Source organism: Alosa alosa, chromosome 22, assembly GCF_017589495.1.
Source record: "Alosa alosa isolate M-15738 ecotype Scorff River chromosome 22, AALO_Geno_1.1, whole genome shotgun sequence".
Lineage (NCBI taxonomy): Eukaryota > Metazoa > Chordata > Actinopteri > Clupeiformes > Clupeidae > Alosa > Alosa alosa.
The window spans coordinates 4,880,404-4,902,120 of record NC_063210.1 but is presented as its reverse complement, the minus strand read 5'-3'; the positions used below and the strand labels follow the sequence as shown (position 1 = coordinate 4,902,120).

Here is a 21,717-nt window from a genome sequence, read left to right as displayed (position 1 = left end):
CATTCGGTTTTTGTCATAACAAGTTAGGGTTCAGGGTTATGTGTCATGACAGTGTCATGTGTTCATGACAGTGTCATGTTACTCTTATGTCGATACTGTCAAGTAAAGTGTGACCCAATTTATTTTCATAGTTTCCATCAAGGTCCTTTGTTTTCATTTCAAAACAACAACAACAACAACAACAACAAAAGCAGCCCCATAAATTGCATTCAGGTTACGTTTGAGATTATCTTGTTCAATTATGAGCCAGCATCACCAGAGAAAGTCATGGCTGTCATTAAAAGTTACATGATGTAGGAGTCCCCCTTTCATACATTTTCAGCGTACTAGGTATCCATTTACTAAGGGGTATGAATTACTCTAAAATTGACTATAAGGGTATACTCCTCTCTAATCCAGCAATACATAGTGCAATGCCAGGCATTCGGGGCACTGTTGTAAGTTTGTCGGCCATGAAAATAAGTTTGAAGCCATACTTTGGAGGTAAAGGAACTATATTATGTTGCTTTAAAATCATCTTATCACCTCTTGCATGAGTTGGGAAATGAAGGCAGATGTTGTAGTGGGATGAAGGAAGTTTGTGAGAGCTTAGCACCAACGACTGTTCTTGTAAAATGTTACATCATATAAGAAGAAAAACATCAGTGAACAAAACAGATTAGCGTTATACAATTGTACTCTCATGCTATTAATGCAGCTCCTTAAAAAAATTAAAATCCACTTGACACAACTGTTGTCCCTAATGTACTGGTATTGATGCACATGCACATTCACAATACATCACCACCAGAGGGCACTGGTGATGAGCTGTGATCAGAACCTGAATATAGAGAAAAAGTCTGACCATCTCAGTTTCAGCTAATCTGCCATATGGATGGTTCAGGAGCCCTATTGGTTCTAACTGTGCGGTTATAGGAGAGAGATGGCAATAAACCTAAACAGGACTTATATTAGAATTAAAGATGTATAGACACTGAAAAAGGTTCAATCTGATATTATTAATGTCATTAGTCATGTATCATTCAAACCACTTTAAGCAATGTATGCCAACATTAAGAGATGTCAGAGGTGAAAGGGTCACAGCTACTTCCATTGAAAATATAAAGTGAATTACAACTAGCATAATATGAATTGACACTGAGCCAACAGCATCTCTTTCCCTAACCAAATATTCTGAGGTGAATTCTTCTAAGCAATTAAGAAAATATGAAGCAGATGTGTGGTCACAGCACTGGAGGATTGCCACTTACCACAGAGACACAAAACTTACAGTCAGTTTAATTACAAATTGTGATGCTTTTATAAAACATATATCATTAATTGAAAAGTAATACTGATTTCTTACATTTCCCCATTGCCCACAATCAGCAGTGTATTGCTATGTGAGTTATGATTAATATTGATAAAAAAACAAAGGAGTAGTACCTCCCTTTTTCAAAATAGTGCACTTTCAAAACCAATTGTGTTGAATATATTAAACATTCCAAGCTTTCCAAGAAAGAGTCCTCCAAGCTTTGTGGTGATTTTGTGGTGAGTGCTTGTGATTCCACCCGGGGCCTCCTGTGGGCCTATCATGTCTATGCGATAATGAAAGTGTTTTGATGCATGATCTGAGACTTAACAATTTCAGACTTTTCCAAGGTCCATCTTACATAAACAGGGCATAGGGAACATATTAATTCTTGTTAGCTGAGCGAAGATGTCTCTCCCTCAGTTTCTGTAGGTTCCTATCTTGGTCATATGCTCCGTGGTAGAGGCTTGTTCTCCATTGGTCACGATTCAGTGACAGAGTTGTCCAGCTCTCAGGTTTCATGTCAAAGTCAATGAGATGTCTCTTTAACATGTCTTTGAAGTGCAGTTTAGGTCTACCTGTGTGACAAGCTCCCTCCTCCAATACTCCATGTGATACTGAGTGGGGAATGCAAGATCGTGGCATTCTGTTGACATGGCCTGCCCATCTCAGACGACTGAATTCCAGCCTTGAAGAAATTGGGTTCAGAATTTGTGATAGTTCTTCATTCGTCATCTTATCCTCCCAGGTCTTTCTAATAACTGCAGGTTTCTTGTGTGGAAAGCACTGATTCTCTCTGATGCTCTCTTGGGGGCGATATGTAGGCCAGGTTTCAGATCCATATAGGAGTATACTCAGTGCACATGTTTCGTACACCCTAACTTTAGTTTGTTCCTCCAGACTCGTTTGGTTAGTCAACCAAAAGTAAAGGCTGCTTTTCCTAAACGAGTGGATATTTCCAGGTCTAGTGTGGTGTTGTGCGTCATGGTGGATCCTAGACAGTTAAAATTTTCCACATCTTCGAGAGTGATATCATTTATTGTGAACTGGTCACATGATTCAGCAAAGCTGTCAAGTAGGGTCTGGAGCTGTTGCGGAGATGATGCACAGTTCTCGGTATCTATCTCCTTACCATATTGTGAATTCTCATTTTTACTTAATTCTAAATCACTGAAGTTTTATTTATTGTTTGTTTGTTTGTATTATTACAATGTTTTTCTATATTGTGTTAAATGCTCTAAATGTAAAGCATTTTGAGCTGCATTCTGTTTATGAAAGGTGATATAAATGAAGCTTATTATTATTATTATTATTATTATGCCTATGTGTGTTCACAACTTTAGAGGCTTTATGTTTAATGGTTTGGGGAGGTGGCACACTGAATGGTTGTCTCTCCATAAGTGTTTTGTAACATGTGTCGGCTATCAGAGATGAGGAAACAGTGAATTAGAGCAACATATACAAAAACATTTCAAACATCCCTGACATGAGGTCTGAAAATGTCACTCACACATGTAAAGAACCATTTCAATTCACTAACATAGCCTAACTGACTGGTGAACGTTATAGGGTAATTATATGCACTTTTATCTCAACCTTTTTCATTGTATTTTAACAACACCTCCCCTTGGGTAGTTTTTTTGCAAATGTAGTCTACCACATCTGATAAACCAACAGAAGTATGGGTGACTTGGGACAGACAGCTAACTCGCGAACTCGCTACTGTGCTGAGACAACATGCGTAACATCTAACGTCATGTTTTCCATCCCTGTCAGAAGTTTTTGAGATAAGCTCGTTACTTTTAGGCAACTTATAACATAAACAGTTTCGCAATATTTGGTTACTTCTGTGAGCTTTGGTGAATGTAACATACAATTATCATTGATTTAATTTCCTGGCGTAGACTTTGATGTGTTATAGGTTATTTCAGTAGTCAAATAGAGGACGACCGGGAACAATTGCAACTGGCTATGGTCAAAAGTGGGCGAAAGCAAGACATCTCTTCAGGTCAGCTTTCTCTTGCGTGTCCTGAAGTTATTCCCTCCGTCTCATTTAGATAAACCTAGGGGGCTGCATGTCGTCCAATTGAATGATAATAAACATAACCTGATTGGATATGTAAACACGGGGGCGGGAAATGGCAATTGGGCCCTTTTCATTGGCTGTAAGAGATCTCTTTGATTGACATATTGGATGCCTACCCATGCTTCAACGTGGCATTGGAGAGAATTCGCAACCTGCCTATTTTATGCATTGCTGAGGCTGAAAGAAAACCATTAGACAATCGTGGCGAGCTGAAGCCTACAGTAAGGCCTTTACAATTATTTCTAACTTGCTGCCGTTCGCAATTTAGCAAATTACTGAAAAACGTTGTGCCTTTGTGAAGTTCTGCATTCCATCACTGTGTTCGGAAAAGGTAATTATAGTAACCTTGTAGCCTAAACTATCTCTATCTGGATATGTATTTGATTAATTCCCACAGATCTGTCACAGACCGCAAAATATAGCCTATAGCCTACTACTTTATCTCGTTCTGTTCAATCGAACGGACAAGCATGGTTGTTGTTTTAAAAACAATTTCCTTTGTATGGCAAAACATCATCCATGGAAAACTGATTTCGCCTGTAGTGTCCAGTGTGTACATCTCTGTTCCAACAACAAAGTTACACTCAACATAACAGCCAAATCGAAATGGTAGCCTAGTCGTGACTCGTGTCCATTTCGGGCATGTGTGATTGTTGTTGGCATATTCAAGAAGTGAGCACAAGTGTACTAGCAAGTGTGCGCCAACCCCATCATACAAGTACTAAGGATATTGCATCAGCATTTGGCTTTCTCTGAACAGCTGTTAGGCCTAGCTATGTGGCGCCGCGCGTTTTTTCCCAGTCACCACCTGTGTCTGTCACATCCACATGCTATGCGTTGCAAAGGCTATTGGGCTATATTTGAAGAATACCTACCTGTAATAGGTTGGCTATAGCCTAGGCCTACGCTGTATTTAGATGGATGGTGTGAATAGCCTACAGCACTACGTGTCTTGGATGAAGAATGGTGTGACGTCACCACAACTGTATCAGAAACTAATTTTCATTATCTTTCATGTCAGTGAACTTGGTTAATGTGATGTGTTACACCGCAGTTTTCCTTTCTTCAGCTTTCTCTACCCAGACAGACCACCACCCAACTTGGCTTGTCATTGAGTGTGGGAGGGCAGGCTGCCACAGAAGGCGGGGCAGAACCTCGTTTACGCTACGGCTTTACAAATCGGCCACGAGGTCTCTGGTTCTTTCAGTTATTTTTTTTCTCAGTCCGTGGATAAGAAAAAGCTGTAGGCTATCGCGGTGTAGAACCAAAATACGTAGGGCAGATCAGTTGGCTACTTCAAGACACGAAGCTCTGAAGAGTTCCGACAGTGTGAAGTCACCGCGCCTGTCGTGAAGGGTAAGACATCAGCGATGATCAGAGGAAGCGCACGTGTGCGCTCGTTTGTTATATCAGTTCTATATAGATAGCCTACATCCACATTCGGAGATTGGTTATGTCGATACAGTGTAACGATCTAGGCCACATTAGGCTGCATAGCTTGATTCAAGCTAATTGTTCGTCGCCTGGGCATGCAGCAGCTCAGCTGGCCCGCATTTTTTACAGTCTATGACTGAGACGGATAAACAAAGCGCGAAAATTCAGAGCTAGAGTAAGTAGCCTAATAGGAAGTGTGACGTGTGTGGAAGGCGGTATTTAATAATGTATCGACTTAATCAGCGATGTAACCTAGGCCTAGATAAGTCAAACGGCAACGTTGTTACACGTTGCTAATTTAGAGACTATGATGTTGAAAAGCATCCCCGCATGTAGGCTAGCCTAGACAATCACATATGATTGTTGTAATGTTTTATCGCCTTCGGCCTCTTCTCTGGGTGTCTTGAAAATAAAAATGAGGAACAGATTTGACACGAGCTTACAGTAGAACCGAAGAATGTCCCTCGTGTTTCTCTCGTAGTTTTGACTACTTCCACCGGTTCTTATTCTAATGTAAAACCATGAACACTATAACATTCCAATTCCAAAGTCGCACATGTCCATTGGTATTAGGCTGCTATGATTTTCATGCATTCATGCTCTCTTTATATGACTGAACTGAATGTTATGAAAACGGACAGGGCGCTTTCAACAGAACAGAGGGTCTATTATGAGGGGGCTGAATGAATTCCCCATATTCACACAAGGACATTCATTCTTTTTTACTGTCTTGATTTGTCTGTCTCTGCCACTTGCTTGTTTTGCAGTATGTAGTTTTTCAGTGCTTCAACACTTGACATTGGTCTAATTTTACAAATAGTTCTTGCAGGAGTATGGAATCTTTACACATAGATATAGGCAAAAATGCAATGCCTTCAGTCATATAAGTTACTTGAGGCTTATGTTATGTGAATTTTCAGTAGGCTACTTGTCGACGATGTTTAGGGGCTCAACCATTAACCTTACACAATTTCACTGTTAGTACCATGGAGACTATACATTGTACTGTCTACTAGGTATGAAACTCTGATCATTTAAACTTATGTACACAAACCTTAACCTCTACACTGAGTTGTAACAAATTTCATGCTGTAACACTCCTATTGCAGAATATATCTGTTCGTGTGTGTCATTGTATTGTCCTGTTTGTGATCAGTGCTGTTGTCTTGCCTGTCTCCCCCTGGCAGATTGCAGGCTGTGATGGAGAAAGCTCCGTTGCCTGGAGATGAACGGGACACAGGTGAGGCACAGCAGAGAGCCGTGGTGGACGTCGCTGGTGTGGACGGTACCGAGGCGGTGGTGGCGCGTGATGGCTGGGACAGTAAGCTGGAGTATGTGCTGGCCCAGGTGGGCTTCAGTGTGGGGCTGGGAAACGTGTGGAGGTTCCCATACCTCTGCCACCAAAATGGAGGAGGTGAGCAAGTATCTGTATATTTGTCTCATTTCTGCCATTCCTGGATAACACAGAAGTAGCATAGAACTGAATCTGTCTCCTCAGAAAGGCATTTGCAGTATGTGTCTGTTTACATCTGTTGTTGATGAGTGATTTATTGTGGCTGATCTTGATGAGAATGCAATACTGATGTCCTGTATGGAGCTGATTTTCATACAGGATTTGGTGTGTGTGTGTGCGTGCGTGTGCATGTGTGCGCAGGCGCCTCACAGGCAATGCAGACCATAAGGATTGTGATTAGGCAACGTAGGGTAGCCACTGCAACGAGTCGACACAGAAGCATAAACCAAGCTTTAGGGATGTATGTTAGTGTTTGCTGGAAATATGGTCCGAAATGGGAGCCTTTGTGTTGTGTCTGTGTTTGAGTCTGAGTGTGACCATCACCTCAAGCTGCCATATGCAATGCATGTATGCGCTCACGTGATTTCATCTGCACTGAAACGGTAAAGAGTGGTTCCCCTTTAGAAAAGGTAAATTAGGGTTAAACATTAACTGAATTGTAAACGCTTCACACTTTGCTATATAGGCTAATGCTTAACAAACCTGTGATAAATGATGTGGAAAGGATGTGGAGGACAGCTGCAGCAGCAGGTTACTTCCATAGATATTAGAAAGCTTGATAGCATTGGGCTCCAAAACATATGTAAAATAGCGCCGCCATATTGGTGGGGGCAACAGGGGCCAATGGAGAAACAGGTGTCTCTGATTGCGGACAAGTGTTGCCCATAGACAGTAAGGTGTTTGCGCCCAGCGTTATGGCGGCCGCGTTCACGTATGCCACCTAATAAAACTAATAATAATCAACGGACAATGCGGTATCTAGCTTTCTAATATCTATGGTTACTTCCACTTGTGCTCCCATTGGCAGTAGCGACTGATCACCAGCAGCGTGACGTTCTGTAGCCTGATGGCTGTCTTGTGTCCTGTCCTCCACCCAGGGGCCTTTCTGCTGCTCTACATCCTGCTGATGTTGGTGGTCGGCGTGCCCCTGTTCTTCCTGGAGCTTGCAGCCGGGCAGAGCATCCGGCAGGGCAGCATTGGTGTCTGGAAATGCATCTCCCCAAAACTGGCGGGGATTGGCTACTCCAGTTGCCTGGTAGGTGCAGACACCATTGTCAGCCTTCAGATTTTCCAGTATGAGCAGTAATCACTTGCTTCCATATTGGCGTCGTGTCCTGTATCCCCATTGCTCATTTTGTTTATTATTTTCTCTTAAGGTTTTTTTGTTTTGTTGAGTATTCGCATTAGGGTGTCAAATTTCTGTGTGTCATTGAATAGATGTTTTATTTTCTAAAACATCCAAGAGAGTTGTGAGTAATACCCAGAGGTCTCACTTTCTGATCTGTCTTTTGTTAGGTGTGCTTCTTTGTGGCATTGTACTATAATGTGATCATTGGCTGGAGTCTGTTCTATCTGGGGAACTCCTTCCAAAACCCCCTGCCCTGGCAGAACTGTCCAGAGGGTGCCAACGGCACAGGTAAATACCATGGAGGTATTATATTTAACTGGAGAGAGTGACTAAGTCCCGCCCCCATTTCAATGGCCCATGCTAGGCTAGCTACTTCAGCCAAAAAAGTTTGAAATTGACCGCAGCCATCTTTACAAAAATGGCGTTTCATGGTTGTTCGTTTCCGGCACCACCTAGAATTAGCCTATTAGATTCCACGTTACAGACGGAGACAACGTAAGGTACAACGGTATGTCGTTGATGAAGATTGGACATTCCCTCAGAGGAAAAGAAGTTGTTCGCGAACGCGCTTCACCTCGTTATAAGCGCAAATTCATTTCATTGGTTGGGATAACATTTTGTGAATGGTGGTAAAGTTTGCCCTGTTTCTGAAGTCCTAGATTATTTAATGTGATGTTCATATGTGATAATAAACAATGTGAATAAATATTGTGTCACTTTAGACTTCACAAATAATGATCCCTAAATACTATATTTGGACAGGTTGTATGACACAATAGGCTATCCAACGAAAATGACTTAATTAAGTAGACATGGTATGTAGGAAACATGTGGATAGCTGGGATTTTTGCTGCACCCAGTGTGAATTTGCAGCTTGTTAAGCCTAGGCTACATTTGCAGGTAGACGAAATAAAGCCAATGCAAGTTAAACTTCCGATAGAAGCACACATCCCTCGGGTATTGTGGTTTAAGCAAGTATAGAGTCTGCAACTGTTGTTTGACATTTGGCTTTTGCCTCGACTGGCAGCCTGAACATTTAAATCAAATGTATAGCCTAATCATGTCAATGTTGCAAGAAAGCAAAGGAAATAAGTCATTGACATTTGTTTCGTTTTAAATCACTTGGGGAGACATAGGTTACAGACGTTGCGTTCTACAGAACTACAGCCTGTGCGTTTTAAAATAGTCAATACACAACGTAATGAGTAGGCTAATAATTGGATATAGTTCATTGCTATGCATCAGCCAAAGTGTATGGTCATAGTTAGTTACTTTAAGGTAATTGGCCCCCCGCATATACGGCAAATAATAGCCTAATATGACAACATTAACATTTTTCTTTTATTTACCACATAGTCCGGTAATGCAGCCTAAACCATGTAATGTAAATCCAAGTAGTTAGTTGTTATATTTGTCGTCTTCCAGAAATGCAAACCAACATGGACGCGCGAGGACGCTCGTGCCCAACACTAAACTCGTGCATGTGCTGTCATCTACCAATCTTGTAAAAACTGGTGCCGGAAGTTGCAACCATGCAACGCCATGTTTTCAAAAATGTTGGCGGCCAAATGCCATGCTAAGTGGCTGAAGCTAACCCTTCAAATCCTGCCCCCCTGGTAAATACTTCCTCTAGCACCAAAAGAAATGGACACACCCCCTACAGCAATGCTGTGTTTCCTCTTTTCATGTGGCTTCCTGCTCAGCGGAAAATATGTCTCCGGCGTAAAAAAACCCAAAAGAGGCCTAACATCTACCCCGCCTACAAGTTCATACATGCATGCTATCATTGTTGTAATACTTGTATTTGGTAGAAAGTGTTGTTGTAATAATTGTATTTTGCATGAATCATTGTTGTAATAATCATATTTTGCATTAATCCACGCCTCCTCCCTCCCTCCCTATCAGTGGTGAAGGAGTGTGCTGCTAGCTCGCCCACTGCATACTTTTGGTTCCGAAAAGCTTTGGACATAACAGACTCCATAAATGAGATTGGCCAGTTCAACTCCATCATGACCGGCTGTCTGCTTGCTGCCTGGGCAATCGTCTGCCTCGGCATGTTCAAGGGAATCAAGTCGTCTGGGAAGGTGATTTACCCTCTTTGCAATGCAGATCCCCATTTCAGCACTTACATCCACATACATATGATCCTCATTATACCCTGAAGATTTCCAGCTCATTTCCATCTCTGAAGTGCTGTCCCCGCAAAGAGACTCTCCTCAGTTACTGTACTTGTGTGGCTTGGCCCTGATCTGACAACAAGTCTGGCCGAGCGGGAGAAATACTGCTCTGAAATGCATCCAAGATCATTACTTTAAACGGGCATGAAAATAATGACGAGAAAGTTATGTGCTGTTGGCAGTGTCTCATGTCTTGCAGTTGAACTAGATTAAAGTTGGTTTGGACCGACTCCTCATCCTTTTCCTCCCTCTCCCAGGTGATGTACTTCTCCTCCGTGTTTCCATATGTTGTGTTGCTGTGCTTCCTCATCCGAGGCTTGCTGCTAGATGGAGCAGTGGATGGCCTCAAGTATCTGCTCTACCCAGAGGTACTACCTGTGTGCAAACTCACACTTTCAGTTACTCTCACTCTCAATTACACTCACAGGCCTACTAGCTTGTAGTAATTAGGTTTTGTCACCTTAGAGATGTAACTCGGCTTAACACAATGATAATATGGTGATTTTTGACTTTGTAAAGCTTACTTCTGACCTCTGTCTTTGGCAAATCGTTCACTTAGAGATATGTGTCCTAGCTAATTTTCCTACTTAAGTGTCCACAAGCATTTGAGCATAATTAACAAGCTTTTTTGGTTAACCGCATGAAGCAAAAAGTCTCGTAAATTCAAAGCAAAATTTTCCCCTGTGCAATTAAAGTTATTTTTTTTTTTTTTTTTTTTTTTTTTTTTTTTTTTTTGTGGTTGATCCTTTCTGGTAAATGAGGATGAGTTGGATATAAAGGTCACTTGCTAACAGCCATATAGCTTCCCTTGTACACCCTATCAACAGCCCCATTGACATTGACAAAAGCTAGATAGCTTGATAATTCAGTGCCATTGTAATGTAAAAGCCCGGGGTGTTTTTTTTTTTTATTTACCCCTTACAATCATATAAAATAGAATGTTTTGGGGGATGTCATATAAGCAAACGATACAAAAACAGAGAAAACGTGTAAAGTCCTACATAATGTTGGGTGTATGTATAGGGTATCTGGTTTTATAACCATGTTATGATATGTTTTGCTCTATCCTAACTGAGACCTGAGGTGGTAAACCAATCCAGCCAGTGTGGAGGAGTAGCTGCAAGGGGCGGCCATGATTATTTTCCTTTATCGCATTACTGAGGGAAAATGTGATCTGAGAAAACAAAACGGACCCCTCTAGATTGCTCTAGGAGTGTAGATTTATTATGGTTTGCTGTAATTCAAGGTCTTGTGATGGTACATTTGGTGTGAAGAGACATTTCTCCCCCAAGGTCGGATTAGTTGCATAACTTCTGTTGACTTTTAGTTCCTTTTGAGCCTTTTGAAAATGATCAAATGCACTCACAGGAACTGTAAAGTAAATTGTAGATATCCTCTTAACAGTAATACATGAATATGGGTTAACATCTTGTTTTATTCGTTGTTTGTCAATGCTTTATGTATGGAAAATAAAATGCAAAAGTGTGCAGTGCACAGAAGATATATTTTACTTTAACTACCCACAGCATGAGATCTATGTGTATTGGCCCTTTTCACAAGTTAAAGGAGAACTGGGACAATTTCACACAGATCTCTGTTTCTCGAGGTCACTGAGGACTGTCGGTACGAGAGAAAACAATGTTGCTACCTTGGTCGAGTCGCTGCAGCCAAATAGCTAGAGTAGCCAGGCAGCTACATTGCTACACTTTGGGGGCATCTTTAAAATCATGTATCTCTCTCTCAGCTGTCGATCTGGAAGGACGTGCAAGTGTGGCGGCAGGCCGCCACTCAGGTGTTCTTTGCGCTGGGCCTGGGCTTCGGGTCGGTTATCGCCTACTCCTCCTACAACCCGCGGCACAACAACTGCCACCGCGACGCCATCATGGTGGCCTCCGTCAACTTCATGACCTCCGTGCTGGCTTCGCTTGTCGTCTTCTCTGTACTCGGCTTCAGGGCCAAGAAAATCACCTTAAGCTGTGTTACACAGTAAGTGTGTGTATGTGTATGGGTTTTTGTGGGGTGTGTGTGTGTGTGTGGTGGAGGGCAGTTGCTTTGCAATCTAAAGTCAGAGTTCCCATGTGTCTTGCAGGAATCTGGAGCTCCTGAAGTTTGAGACGGGTCAACATATTAACATCACTGAGCCCGACGCCTACAATGAGTGGCTTCAGGTGGCAGGCCCCAGCCTGCCCATAAACCTGACCAACTGCACCATGGAGAGGGAGATGAATAAGGTTGAGATTTCCTTTGACTTATCCCACTCATTCAATACATTCTAACCTTCTCGTATAGGGGACTCGTGTATCCTCTTTTGCTCTCTCTCTCTCTCTCTGTGCGTCTGTCTTTCTCTGTGCGTCTCTCTTTCTCTCTGTCTCTTTCTCTCTGATTCTCTCATCATGAAACCGATTAACAATCCTCTCTCTCTCTGTCTCTCTCTCTCTCCAGGGGGTTGAGGGCACTGGCCTGGCCTTCATAGCGTTCACGGAGGCCATGACTCTGTTTCCGGGCAGTCCCTTCTGGTCAGCACTCTTCTTCCTTATGCTCCTCAATCTGGGCCTCAGCACCATGTTTGGCACCATGGAGGGCATCCTCACCCCGCTCTATGACAACTTCGCCTCCCTCGCCAAACGCAAAACCGCCTTTACAGGTACAGGCCCCCCTTACACATACACACACACCCACCCACCCACCCATCTTATCATGTGGGAGCAGCGGTTTCGCCGCCGACTTACAACAACAGAAGGCTCACTCATACAAGTGTACTTGGCAGTCTGAAACGTTCACATCCAGACCCACTGACTCCCACATGTATAAGAGAAAATACTGTCCACTTTTGTATATTTTTGATAATCTTGTACACTGTGTTAGCACTGTAAAATATTTTGTCCTGTAAGAGTGGTGCAAGTTATGTAAGAGCAGCAGAAGTGTTGTGTTTTCAGGACAACAACACCAAGTTGTAAAAGTGTACAAGTGTGCTTGTGTTCAAGTGTGCAAGTGGAGTAGTGCAGGCGACCATTGTGGGTCCAATGTCCAGGATGTTATGTAGCTGAGGGGTGGAGGGGAGAGGAGGGAGAGAGTTCAGCATCCTTACAGCTTGGTGTATGAAGCTGTTGGTGAGTCTGGTAGTCACGGGGCGCAGGCTTCTGTACCTCTTCCCAGAGGGCAGTAGATCAAACAGATTGTGGCGGGGTGACTTGCATCACTCACAATTTTGGTCGCCTTTGGGCGGGTGAGGTGGGTGGTGTAAATGTCCTTCAGGGGGAGTGAAGCACCAGCGATCCTTCCAGCTGTGTTCACTATGCGCTGCAGGGCTTTCCTGTTGTATTCAGTGCAGCTTCCGCCACACAGCGATACAGCTGGAGGATGCTCTCAATGGTGCCCGGTAGAATGTGGTCATGATGGCTGGTGGAGCACTTGCCGCCTGAGTTTCCCTTAGGAAGTACAGGCGGCGCTGAGCTCTCTTCGCCAGTGATGCAGTGTTGGTGGTCCAGGAGGTCTTGGCTGATGTGCACCCCAGGAATTTGGTGCTGCTCGCTCTCTCCACCACAGCACCGTCGATGGTCAGTGGCAGGTGTTGGGTGTGACCTCTCGAAGTCAACAACAATCTCTTTGGTCTTGCTGGCGTTCAGCAGGAGGTTGTTGTCCCTGCACCACGTGGTCAGATGGTGACCTCCAACCTGTATTGAGTCTAAAGTAAGCCCTTGGTGATGAGACCCACCAGAGTTGTAATCGCCAGCAAATTTCACTATGTGATTGTTGCTGTAGGTTGCAGTGCAGTCATCGTCCAGCAGGGTGAAGCAGCGTGGACTGAGCGCGCAGCCTTGGGGCCCCTGTGCTCAGTGTGATGCTGCTTGAGGTATTGTTGCCAACACATTACTACTTGGGGCCTCTGACAGAGGAAGTCCAGTAGCCAGTTGCAGAGGTAGGTACTGAGTCCCAGTTTATTGAGTTTGCAGATGAGTTGTTGTGGTATTATGGTGTTGAATGCAGAACTGAAGTCTATAAACAGCAATCTCACATATGAGTCTCTTTTTTCCAGGTGGGTGAGGGCTGGGTGGAGGGCAGAGCAGATTGCATCCTCTGTAGGCCCGCTTGGCTCGGTATGGCAAACTGGAAGGGGTCAGGGTGGGGGAGAATGGCTTTGATATGTGACATGACAAGCGCTCAAAGCTTCATGATGATGGCTGTCAGTGCCACAGGCGGTAGTCATTGAAGCAGGATGGAGCAGTTTTCTTCGGCACAGGTATGATGGTGGCAGCTTTGAAACATGATGGGACGATGGCTTGCTTCAGGGAAGTGTTAAAGATGTCTGTGAAGACATCCTTAAGCTCCCCGCGCAGTCCTTCGCCGCGACCTGGGATGTTGTCTGGACCTGTTGCCTTACGGTGTTGATAGTTGCAAGTGTCCTCTTCCGCTGTCGGCAGAGAGGCACAGGGGCTGCTCATGTAGAGGATGGGTCTTCTGTGGGCAGGTGCTGTTTATTGCTTCAAAAGCGAGCAAAAGAAGCTGGTTCAGGTTGTTGAGCAGAGGGATGTTGCTCTCACAGCTCTGGCTGGCTTGTAGTCGTGAGGGCCTGAATGCCCTGCCATAGGCTTTGTGAGTTCCTGCTGTCTTTGAAGTGGGTGGATTTATCTTGTGAGTGTATTCCTTTTTGCTTCCTTGATGCCACGGGACAGGTTGGCTCTCGCTGTTTTCATGCCAGCTTCCCCAGCTCTGTAGGCTTTGTCTCTGGCCCTCAGCAGCCTGAGGACATCCCTGTCAGCCATGGCTTCCAGTTAGCCCAGTGATGATGTCTTTTGTGTGGGTCACATCATCGATGCACTTGGTGATGTAAGAGGTTACAGTGTCTGTATACTCCTCTATGTCTGTCGTTGTTGTAAGTGGCTGCACCTGCTTAAGATGAGCTTTTTAATTCTTCAAATCGAGTTTAGGTACGTTGTCATGGAATATGATTGGTTTTTATGATGGCAACCTTTTTGTATTAGTAAAAGCAGTCTGAAGAGCAGTGCGCCAGAAACGCCATGCACATTAAAAGTATAAACTGTAGCTGTTTTTGGTGTGCAAGTTTTCATTTTTTCCTCTTAACACTTGCTTTGACTCTGCAGCCAACCACTAGTGTTTTTATGAAAAGACCTTAAGTTTGTGACAATATCTTGAGTTTGGTGTGGTGAAATAGCAGGGGTTATTTTAGCTGAACATAAATAGGCTTGGCGCCAGGAGAAGAGAGTCCCATAGGGGCTGGAAGTTCAAAGCAATGGTTCTGCAGGGTCAAAAGTTGGTAGAAGGAAAATAGAATGAAGATCTAGGCACACATGTATCGCCTAATTTGGCGAAGAAGACAGATGTTTCCTATTCTGAGTTCACAAAAACAAGTGACGTGTAGTTGAAAAGGGGTATGGAAGCTGGACGATAACAGGTTACAGCTAGCTCACTTCTTGAACTAATGCTCAAGACGCAGTCCGGATTGCTTTAAAGCTACACTTCTTCATTATCCTTTCGCTTTGTCTGAATTATTCCGAGTTTGAATCAGTGGATTGAAATTTGACACCACACAATTTGACACCCTCCCTTCATTTTTAATTCAGCTCAAATACACACACAAATACCTCACTGGCAGTCCTGTTAGGTACATGTGTGAAAACAATTTGTAAAAGTTCCTCATTACATTGTTATATACATTGTTAAAGGGGTGGTTCAGGATTTTGGACATAGGACCTCATTTCCAAGTTAGCAAGTGTGATATTTATCAGTGGAGACCGTTTTCAACACGTTTCATCCAGTCCTTCTAGTTGCAGGTGCTAGGCTAGCGCAAGTCATCAGTATGTGTTAGCCTGGCACTAAAAACAGTAAAAACACTAAAAACAGTAACAGTACACCCGAGGCAAATAAATTATAACGCCAGACTATCAATGTAAATGTCTGTGTTGCCACCCCTTTAAGCTTTTCTGTTTGTGTGTTTTGTCTTGGCCAGTGTTCAGCTGCACATTGGGCTTCCTCATCGGCCTGTTGTTTACCCAGCGGTGTGGTAACTACTTTGTGACTATGTTTGATGATTACTCTGCCACCCTGCCGCTCATCATTGTCGTGGTGTTCGAGACCATCAGTGTTGCTTGGGTCTACGGGGCGGATCGGTAAGAGGGCATTCTCTCTCTCACTCACTCACTCACTCACTCACTCACTCACTCACTCACTCACTCACTCACTCTCACACACACAAAAGGCATATTTTATGCAGCCAAAATGAAAGGCAAAGTAAATGACACTATGACATCCCTTACTTGTGTACAGTTGTGCTCATAGGTTTACACACCCATGCTAAAGTTGACTAAAAAGAGGAATAAAACATCGTTTGGAAATTGATCTCTGTAATTGTTTTGACAGGTTTCTGGATGACATTGAGAAGATGCTTCTCTGGCGCCCCCCACGGATCTATAAGTACTTGTGGAAGTATGTGTGTCTCTTTGCTATGGTTGGGTTGCTCAGTGCCAGCCTCGTACGAATGGTTTTGCAGCGGCCCACCTACAAAGCCTACAGTCAGGATTTGGTAAGTCTGCAAGAGGTGCTCCTTACAGTTAGACATTGATTTGAAAATACAGAAATGCAATAATAAAACAAAGAAATGGAGGCAGATATTGGAACATTTGGTGGTCATGGTCATTTTCATTGTAAAAAGTTTTAGCGTGATGCCTGTTTAAGTGTATTGATTCTGATCAACACTCTCTCTGTCCGTCTTGTCAGGCATCTGAGGAGACTCTTGAGTACCCTGACTGGGCCCTGGCTGTTCTGTCCATTCTCATCGTCTGTGCCACTCTACCCGTTCCCGTCTGCTTCCTCTACCACACCCTCCGTGAGCACTTCGGCCAACCGGCTGGAGGGGGCGGGACCTCCCACAGCGTGGTGAACGGCCACTACAGACCGTGCAGCACCACAGACCCAGACGCCACGCCAGTGGACGCGCGACTGATGAGCGAAGCTGGAACTCCTCTGACGCTGGCCGAGGACAGCCAAGGGCTCCTCTTTGAGTCGGAAGGGGTGGCGGAGTCAACAGGGCTGTGAGCATGACAGCAAACACTTATTTTTTTAGGAGAAGAGTGAAGGCCCAGATATGTTCAAATGAGAGGATTCTCTGTTTGTATGTGAACATAAAAAATGAGATTACATGATGGATAGTGTAGAGGACTCGGAAAAGTGTCAGTTTACTGAACCGTTGGGCAATTAAGTAGTTACAGAACCTGAAAAAGGTGCCATACTCATGTGTCTGTGAAAAACTCTGTCACCTGAGGACAACAGAATGGGGATGAATGGTGCCCGTAGGCACACGTTGGCATCTCTGCCAGCCACGTGGGCATCTTGGGTCTTTTTCTTGTATCCTGTTACATTTCACGGTTGCTCCGAGGGCCCAGCCACTTGAATTTCGCAACACATTTCTTGGTTTTACTTTTCCAGACATTTCCAGAGCTGCTGTTTTTGGAGAAACAAGATCTAGCTATTCTCTCCCAGGCTTTTCTCTCTCCTGGAAGAGGGTTCTGCTGTTTCAGTGTTTCATCTGAAGGTTGAGCGCTCGGCTGTTCCCAGGCCAGGCTGAAACCCCCCCCCCCCAACTGTGGGGGAAAGATAAAAGGATCTGATCGTTTTCTCTCTATCTGAAGAGATGTGGTTAGTCTGTCAGTGCCTTCCACCATTTTTTTTGTTGTTATTTTTATTATTATTTTTTTTAACTCCTGAAATATTTTTTTAATGTTTACATATTTGTAGATTTATACAAATATCTAAATTAACTTTTAATCACAAATGTGTCATCAATACCAACATGCAGACGCTAGTGCAGGAGGAAAAACATGAACCTGGTCATATGCAGAATCCCAGTAGTATTACCATTAATGTGAGCCATCACTACAGGTTCATACTCAGTCCTTTTTGGTGCTTCAGCTAAGCCAGTGGTTCTCAAACTGGGGGTTGCCAAAAATATTGGAGGGGTCGCGAAATGATTTGCAGTCTGGATTAAAGACATTTAGGTTTTTAGTCAAAGGCTGCCATTGACATAATGCTTTTGGTGTTGACAGCCTACCTATGAGAGAAGACATTTTCTGCCTCTGCTTCCAATGCCCATCTCACACAGAAGGAAGTCGCGAGACTTGGCCCGTGTTTTTTGGGGGGTCGCCAGACAAAACGTTTAAGAACCACTGAGCTAAGCTATAAAAAACAGCCTTAAGATATGTATGGATGTATGGACACTAGCCATGAACTCCAACCCTACTCTGTCATGCTGTTGTTAAACAGAGTTAGGTAATGCTACCATTTACGCTGGTTGAATGGAACACAACTACCATGTATTTAAAGAACATTTTTAACAACTCGGATGATTTTTCTAATGCTTTTATAGATGTTATAATTGTTTTTGTTTCTAAATATATAGTACTACATGTACATATCGCTAGTCAAGATCTGTGGGTTAAAACTCAACCGGGCCAAAATATAATGTGATGAAAGAATGAACAGAAGTGTACTGAACCTGGACTGAAGAGGGTTTGTTTAAATGTGTTGTCAGAAGGCTGTAATGTGCCTGAATTGAATTGATCAGAATGTATATTGTGTATATTTTTTGGCCTTGATTCAGTCTCATTTTAAATTATTTTCAAAACTAAGTTAAAAAGGGTTGCCAAGTTTTCTGTAAAATTTTGTTTTTTTAATTTATTTTTTAATGACTTGTTTTAAACACAAATAGAACATTGGGGTATATAATAACAAGGTTACCCAAAGGTTGGATCATGCAGTAATAATATGTACATATGTAGCTGGTGAAATGTTTTTTTTCTAATGTATTATAATTGACATACATTGCTTACCATAAATTGGTCCTTTGTCAAGCCAGTTGTTCCTTTCATTCTCAATGTTTTTATAGTTGAGGGATTACGATTAGCAGTATTCATCACAACTTGAAGCTTGTTGCCTTGCCACAACTGAGGAGTTCAAAATGTAAATATGCTTTGTCATATTTCAGTGTATTTTTATGTGTACTCAGTGGGATCGTATGTGAGATGTCACCCAGGTGTTGTGGAGAAAAGGGGCCATTGTGGGATTCCTGACATTCCTCTCATCCAAGTGTCAGATGGGCTGTTATTGGTGCTTTCAGGTCATTGTATCGCTATCCTGCTTTTGTAAGATAAATACAGGTCTTGGTTTTCTATATTAAATACACTGAGTTTGTATTACATACCCTGGTTTATTGTGCTCTTTGTGGGTTGTCCGGATCATTTGTTTGTTATAATTTGAGATGGGAGGTACCCCTGACGTCAACTCCCTGTTGGTTTGAAAGGAATATCCAGGATGTTTGGGGAATGCCAGACATTTTACACCTGACTGTTTGTTTAAACTTCTGGTTTAAATACTTTCCTATGTTGTCTTTTGGAATTGGACACCATAGACACTGTAAATGTTGCCTGTCAGAGGTAACTGTAGGTTATGACTATAGTATAATAGTGGTAATGCTAACATAATGATCTGCCATTTCAGTCTTATCCCTCTGCATACAGTTTGAATTGTTTAACCATATATGTTAGTCTTCGCTATGCAGATATACTCAATTCATACCCTTCAGCACAACGTAGTGAAAATTAGGCTAATAATGGATACATCGCCCATTATTTATCACGTCACTACTCCTGAAACCCTTACGCCTTCATTTGTTCTGCATGTGAGATTTTAACTTGCACTGGCTGAAGGAGGGCAGCCTGGGAAGTGACTGTACAGCACGTTGCTGGAGGTTGGCTTGGGACATGCTCCGTGAAACTAAGTGGCTGGGGACTGCTGTTGCCTTGGTTGCGGTCCCCACCCGGGGAATAAGGGAAGCATGAGATCCAAACGGAGACAGAAAAGAAAGGAGACGTCTCACCTGGACACCTGAACAGCAGCTGTGCAAGCCAGGTGAAGGTAAGGAATCTTAGAGGGGCCTTCTACCTTTCTACTGAAATAGCATAGTTATTGGCTTTATATGCTCATGTGTCTGTTTGTTCCAAGATTGTATTTTAGTTATACAATGTGTCTCTTGCTGTAGTTGGAATTGTGGGTATATACATATCTTACAGGTGGAAACACTGATTACAGGTGGTAACACTGATTATCATATTTAAACCCTTTGATTAATAACAGTGTAATACCCATAAGTCCATGTATGGTGTTAATTTGCTGTCAGCACAGTGAATTGATTACAACATTAAGGGTAGGTTACCTTAGGGCAGTAGTCTCTTGGCCAGTAGAAGGTGCTGTTTACACTATGTTTTGCACAAATGGTCACTATTTGGGTTGTGCTACTCAATAAGACTGTTTCTAGTAAATAGCATTTCTATGATGTTTCTCTCGACACACATGTTGTGTGTGTGTGTGTGTGTATGTTTGTGGGAAAGAGAGAGAGAATATGTGTGTGAGAGAGAGGGAGAAGGAGAGTTTGTGTTTGTGTGAGCTGTTGACTGGTGTTTTTTCTGTCTGTGGTCAGAATGCTACTCGTGGGCCTGTTGGTGCTGGTTGCCGTGTGTCTGACTGGGACACTGGGTCAGCTTCCTGACCAGAACCCTCCTGAACTGGCTGTGAAACCAGGCGCCAAACCTCTTGCGGACTCTTTCCACCCAGGCTATGGGCAGGGTGAGACGGCTTGAGTTCTGCAGCGGTAGTGTGAAGCTGCTCACAAACAAATACAAAGCAAAAATGAAACACAGAGCAATCTGACCTCAGTGATTCATTATAATAGTTATACTAGTAAATCCTGTTTTAGTGCGGTGTGATGATGACATTGTAATGTACGTGTGTGTGTGTGTGTGTGTGTGTGTGTGTGTGTATGTGTACACAGACAACCATGCAGGCAAAGACAATGACAAGCTGGGTGTGTTCATTGCGGCTGCTGTGGGAACAGTAGCTCTGATGGGAGTGGTCTATTGCATCTACAGTCAGTTCTACACCAAACATCCCTACCTTCACACCGAGCTGCAAGAGGACTCAGGTACACACACTCACACACACACACACACACAGATCATGTGTTGGCTGCATAGCTTGTTTATAAAAAAGAAGTGCATGCAGTGCCAAACCATGTAGAATGCATAACCAGTTTATCCCTACTTTTTTCAACATATTGTTTTACTCTGGAGAAAAAGAAACCTGTTGAGCAACCAATGATACAAGAAGATTACATAAATACACAGGATTAGATGTTAAAATCCCTTGTGCCAAAATCCAAGGTAAAAACACATTCAGAAGCCCCTGCTCAAGTTTAACTTTAAAAAGCACACTACCCACAAATCCGCCATCAAATGGTCACAGACACCAGACAAATGGAACATCCAACAGCAGTATATAGTATGCGGCATGACATTGGGGTTATCAAGTGGGCACCCTCATTCACCGATATTTCATTAAGTTAGGCCCACGACACCTCATGAAGGCTTAACAGTGAAACCAGCGTCCTGGAGACACTCCCCTCCATGCTGCCAGCATATTACCACATTGAAATATCCAATACCCAAAATACTCTGAACCAGCCCAGGCATGGTCAAGGTTGGCCAGGTTGGTCCGTTCCGTTGATGTGGATTGAACCATAGCCATAAAAACCCTGGCCAACCAACCATCAACCTAGGCACAGCCCATCACAAACACAAAACAAATTAGCCAGTTAGCTTAGCCAGTTAGCTTAGGCCCCATCACAAACACAAAACAAATTAGCCAGTTAGCTTAGCCAGTTAGCTTAGGCCCCATCACAAACACAAAACAACTTAGCCAGTTAGCTTATGCCCCATGTTGCCACCATATTACCACAAAAAACAAATACCCTTAACCAAACATAATAGTTATACAAAACTGTCATGGTCACATAAGCACAACATTCATTACATGCCAGAACTACAACCCCAAATCAGAAAAAGTTGGGACGTTGTGTAAAATGCAAATAAAAACAGAATGTGATAATATACAAGTCTCGTAAACCCATATTTAGCAGCAAAAAAGGACATAGACGACATATAATTTTTTTTTGGACTATTTCATGGAAAATATATGTTCATTTTCAATATGATGCCAGCAACATGTTTTTAAAAAAGTTGG

At 43.1% G+C, this 21,717-nt stretch overlaps 1 protein-coding gene across 4 annotated transcripts; it reads left to right on the top strand.

Moving 5' to 3' along the window:
- Window positions 1-3,487: 3,487 nt before the first annotated feature.
- Window positions 3,488-18,841, top strand: LOC125287700 (sodium-dependent neutral amino acid transporter B(0)AT2-like). Of its 4 annotated transcripts, none has more exons than XM_048233673.1 (12): window positions 3,488-3,598; window positions 5,999-6,225; window positions 7,203-7,360; window positions 7,621-7,741; window positions 9,359-9,537; window positions 9,888-9,998; window positions 11,375-11,616; window positions 11,720-11,861; window positions 12,073-12,274; window positions 15,599-15,758; window positions 16,009-16,171; window positions 16,366-18,841. In XM_048233673.1, exons 2-12 carry the CDS (start codon window positions 6,012-6,014, stop codon window positions 16,681-16,683), a joined length of 2,010 nt encoding a protein of 669 aa, XP_048089630.1. In that variant the 5' UTR covers window positions 3,488-3,598; window positions 5,999-6,011; the 3' UTR covers window positions 16,684-18,841. The 4 variants fall into 4 exon arrangements, with proteins under 4 accessions (XP_048089630.1, XP_048089628.1, XP_048089631.1 ...); XM_048233671.1 differs by having other exon boundaries at window positions 3,529-3,708; XM_048233674.1 differs by lacking the exon at window positions 3,488-3,598 and adding an exon at window positions 4,447-4,567.
- The last annotated feature ends 2,876 nt before the right edge of the window (window positions 18,842-21,717 follow it).

Excerpts from the sequence above, each read along its gene's own strand:
- LOC125287700 (XM_048233673.1), top strand. The coding sequence starts at position 6,012 with ATGGAGAAAGCTCCGTTGCCTGGAGATGAACGGGACACAGGTGAGGCA. Across the intron at positions 7,361-7,620 it reads TTGGCTACTCCAGTTGCCTG|GTGTGCTTCTTTGTGGCATT; the intron begins GTAGGTGCAGAC and ends GTCTTTTGTTAG. Across the intron at positions 9,538-9,887 it reads GAATCAAGTCGTCTGGGAAG|GTGATGTACTTCTCCTCCGT; the intron begins GTGATTTACCCT and ends TCCCTCTCCCAG.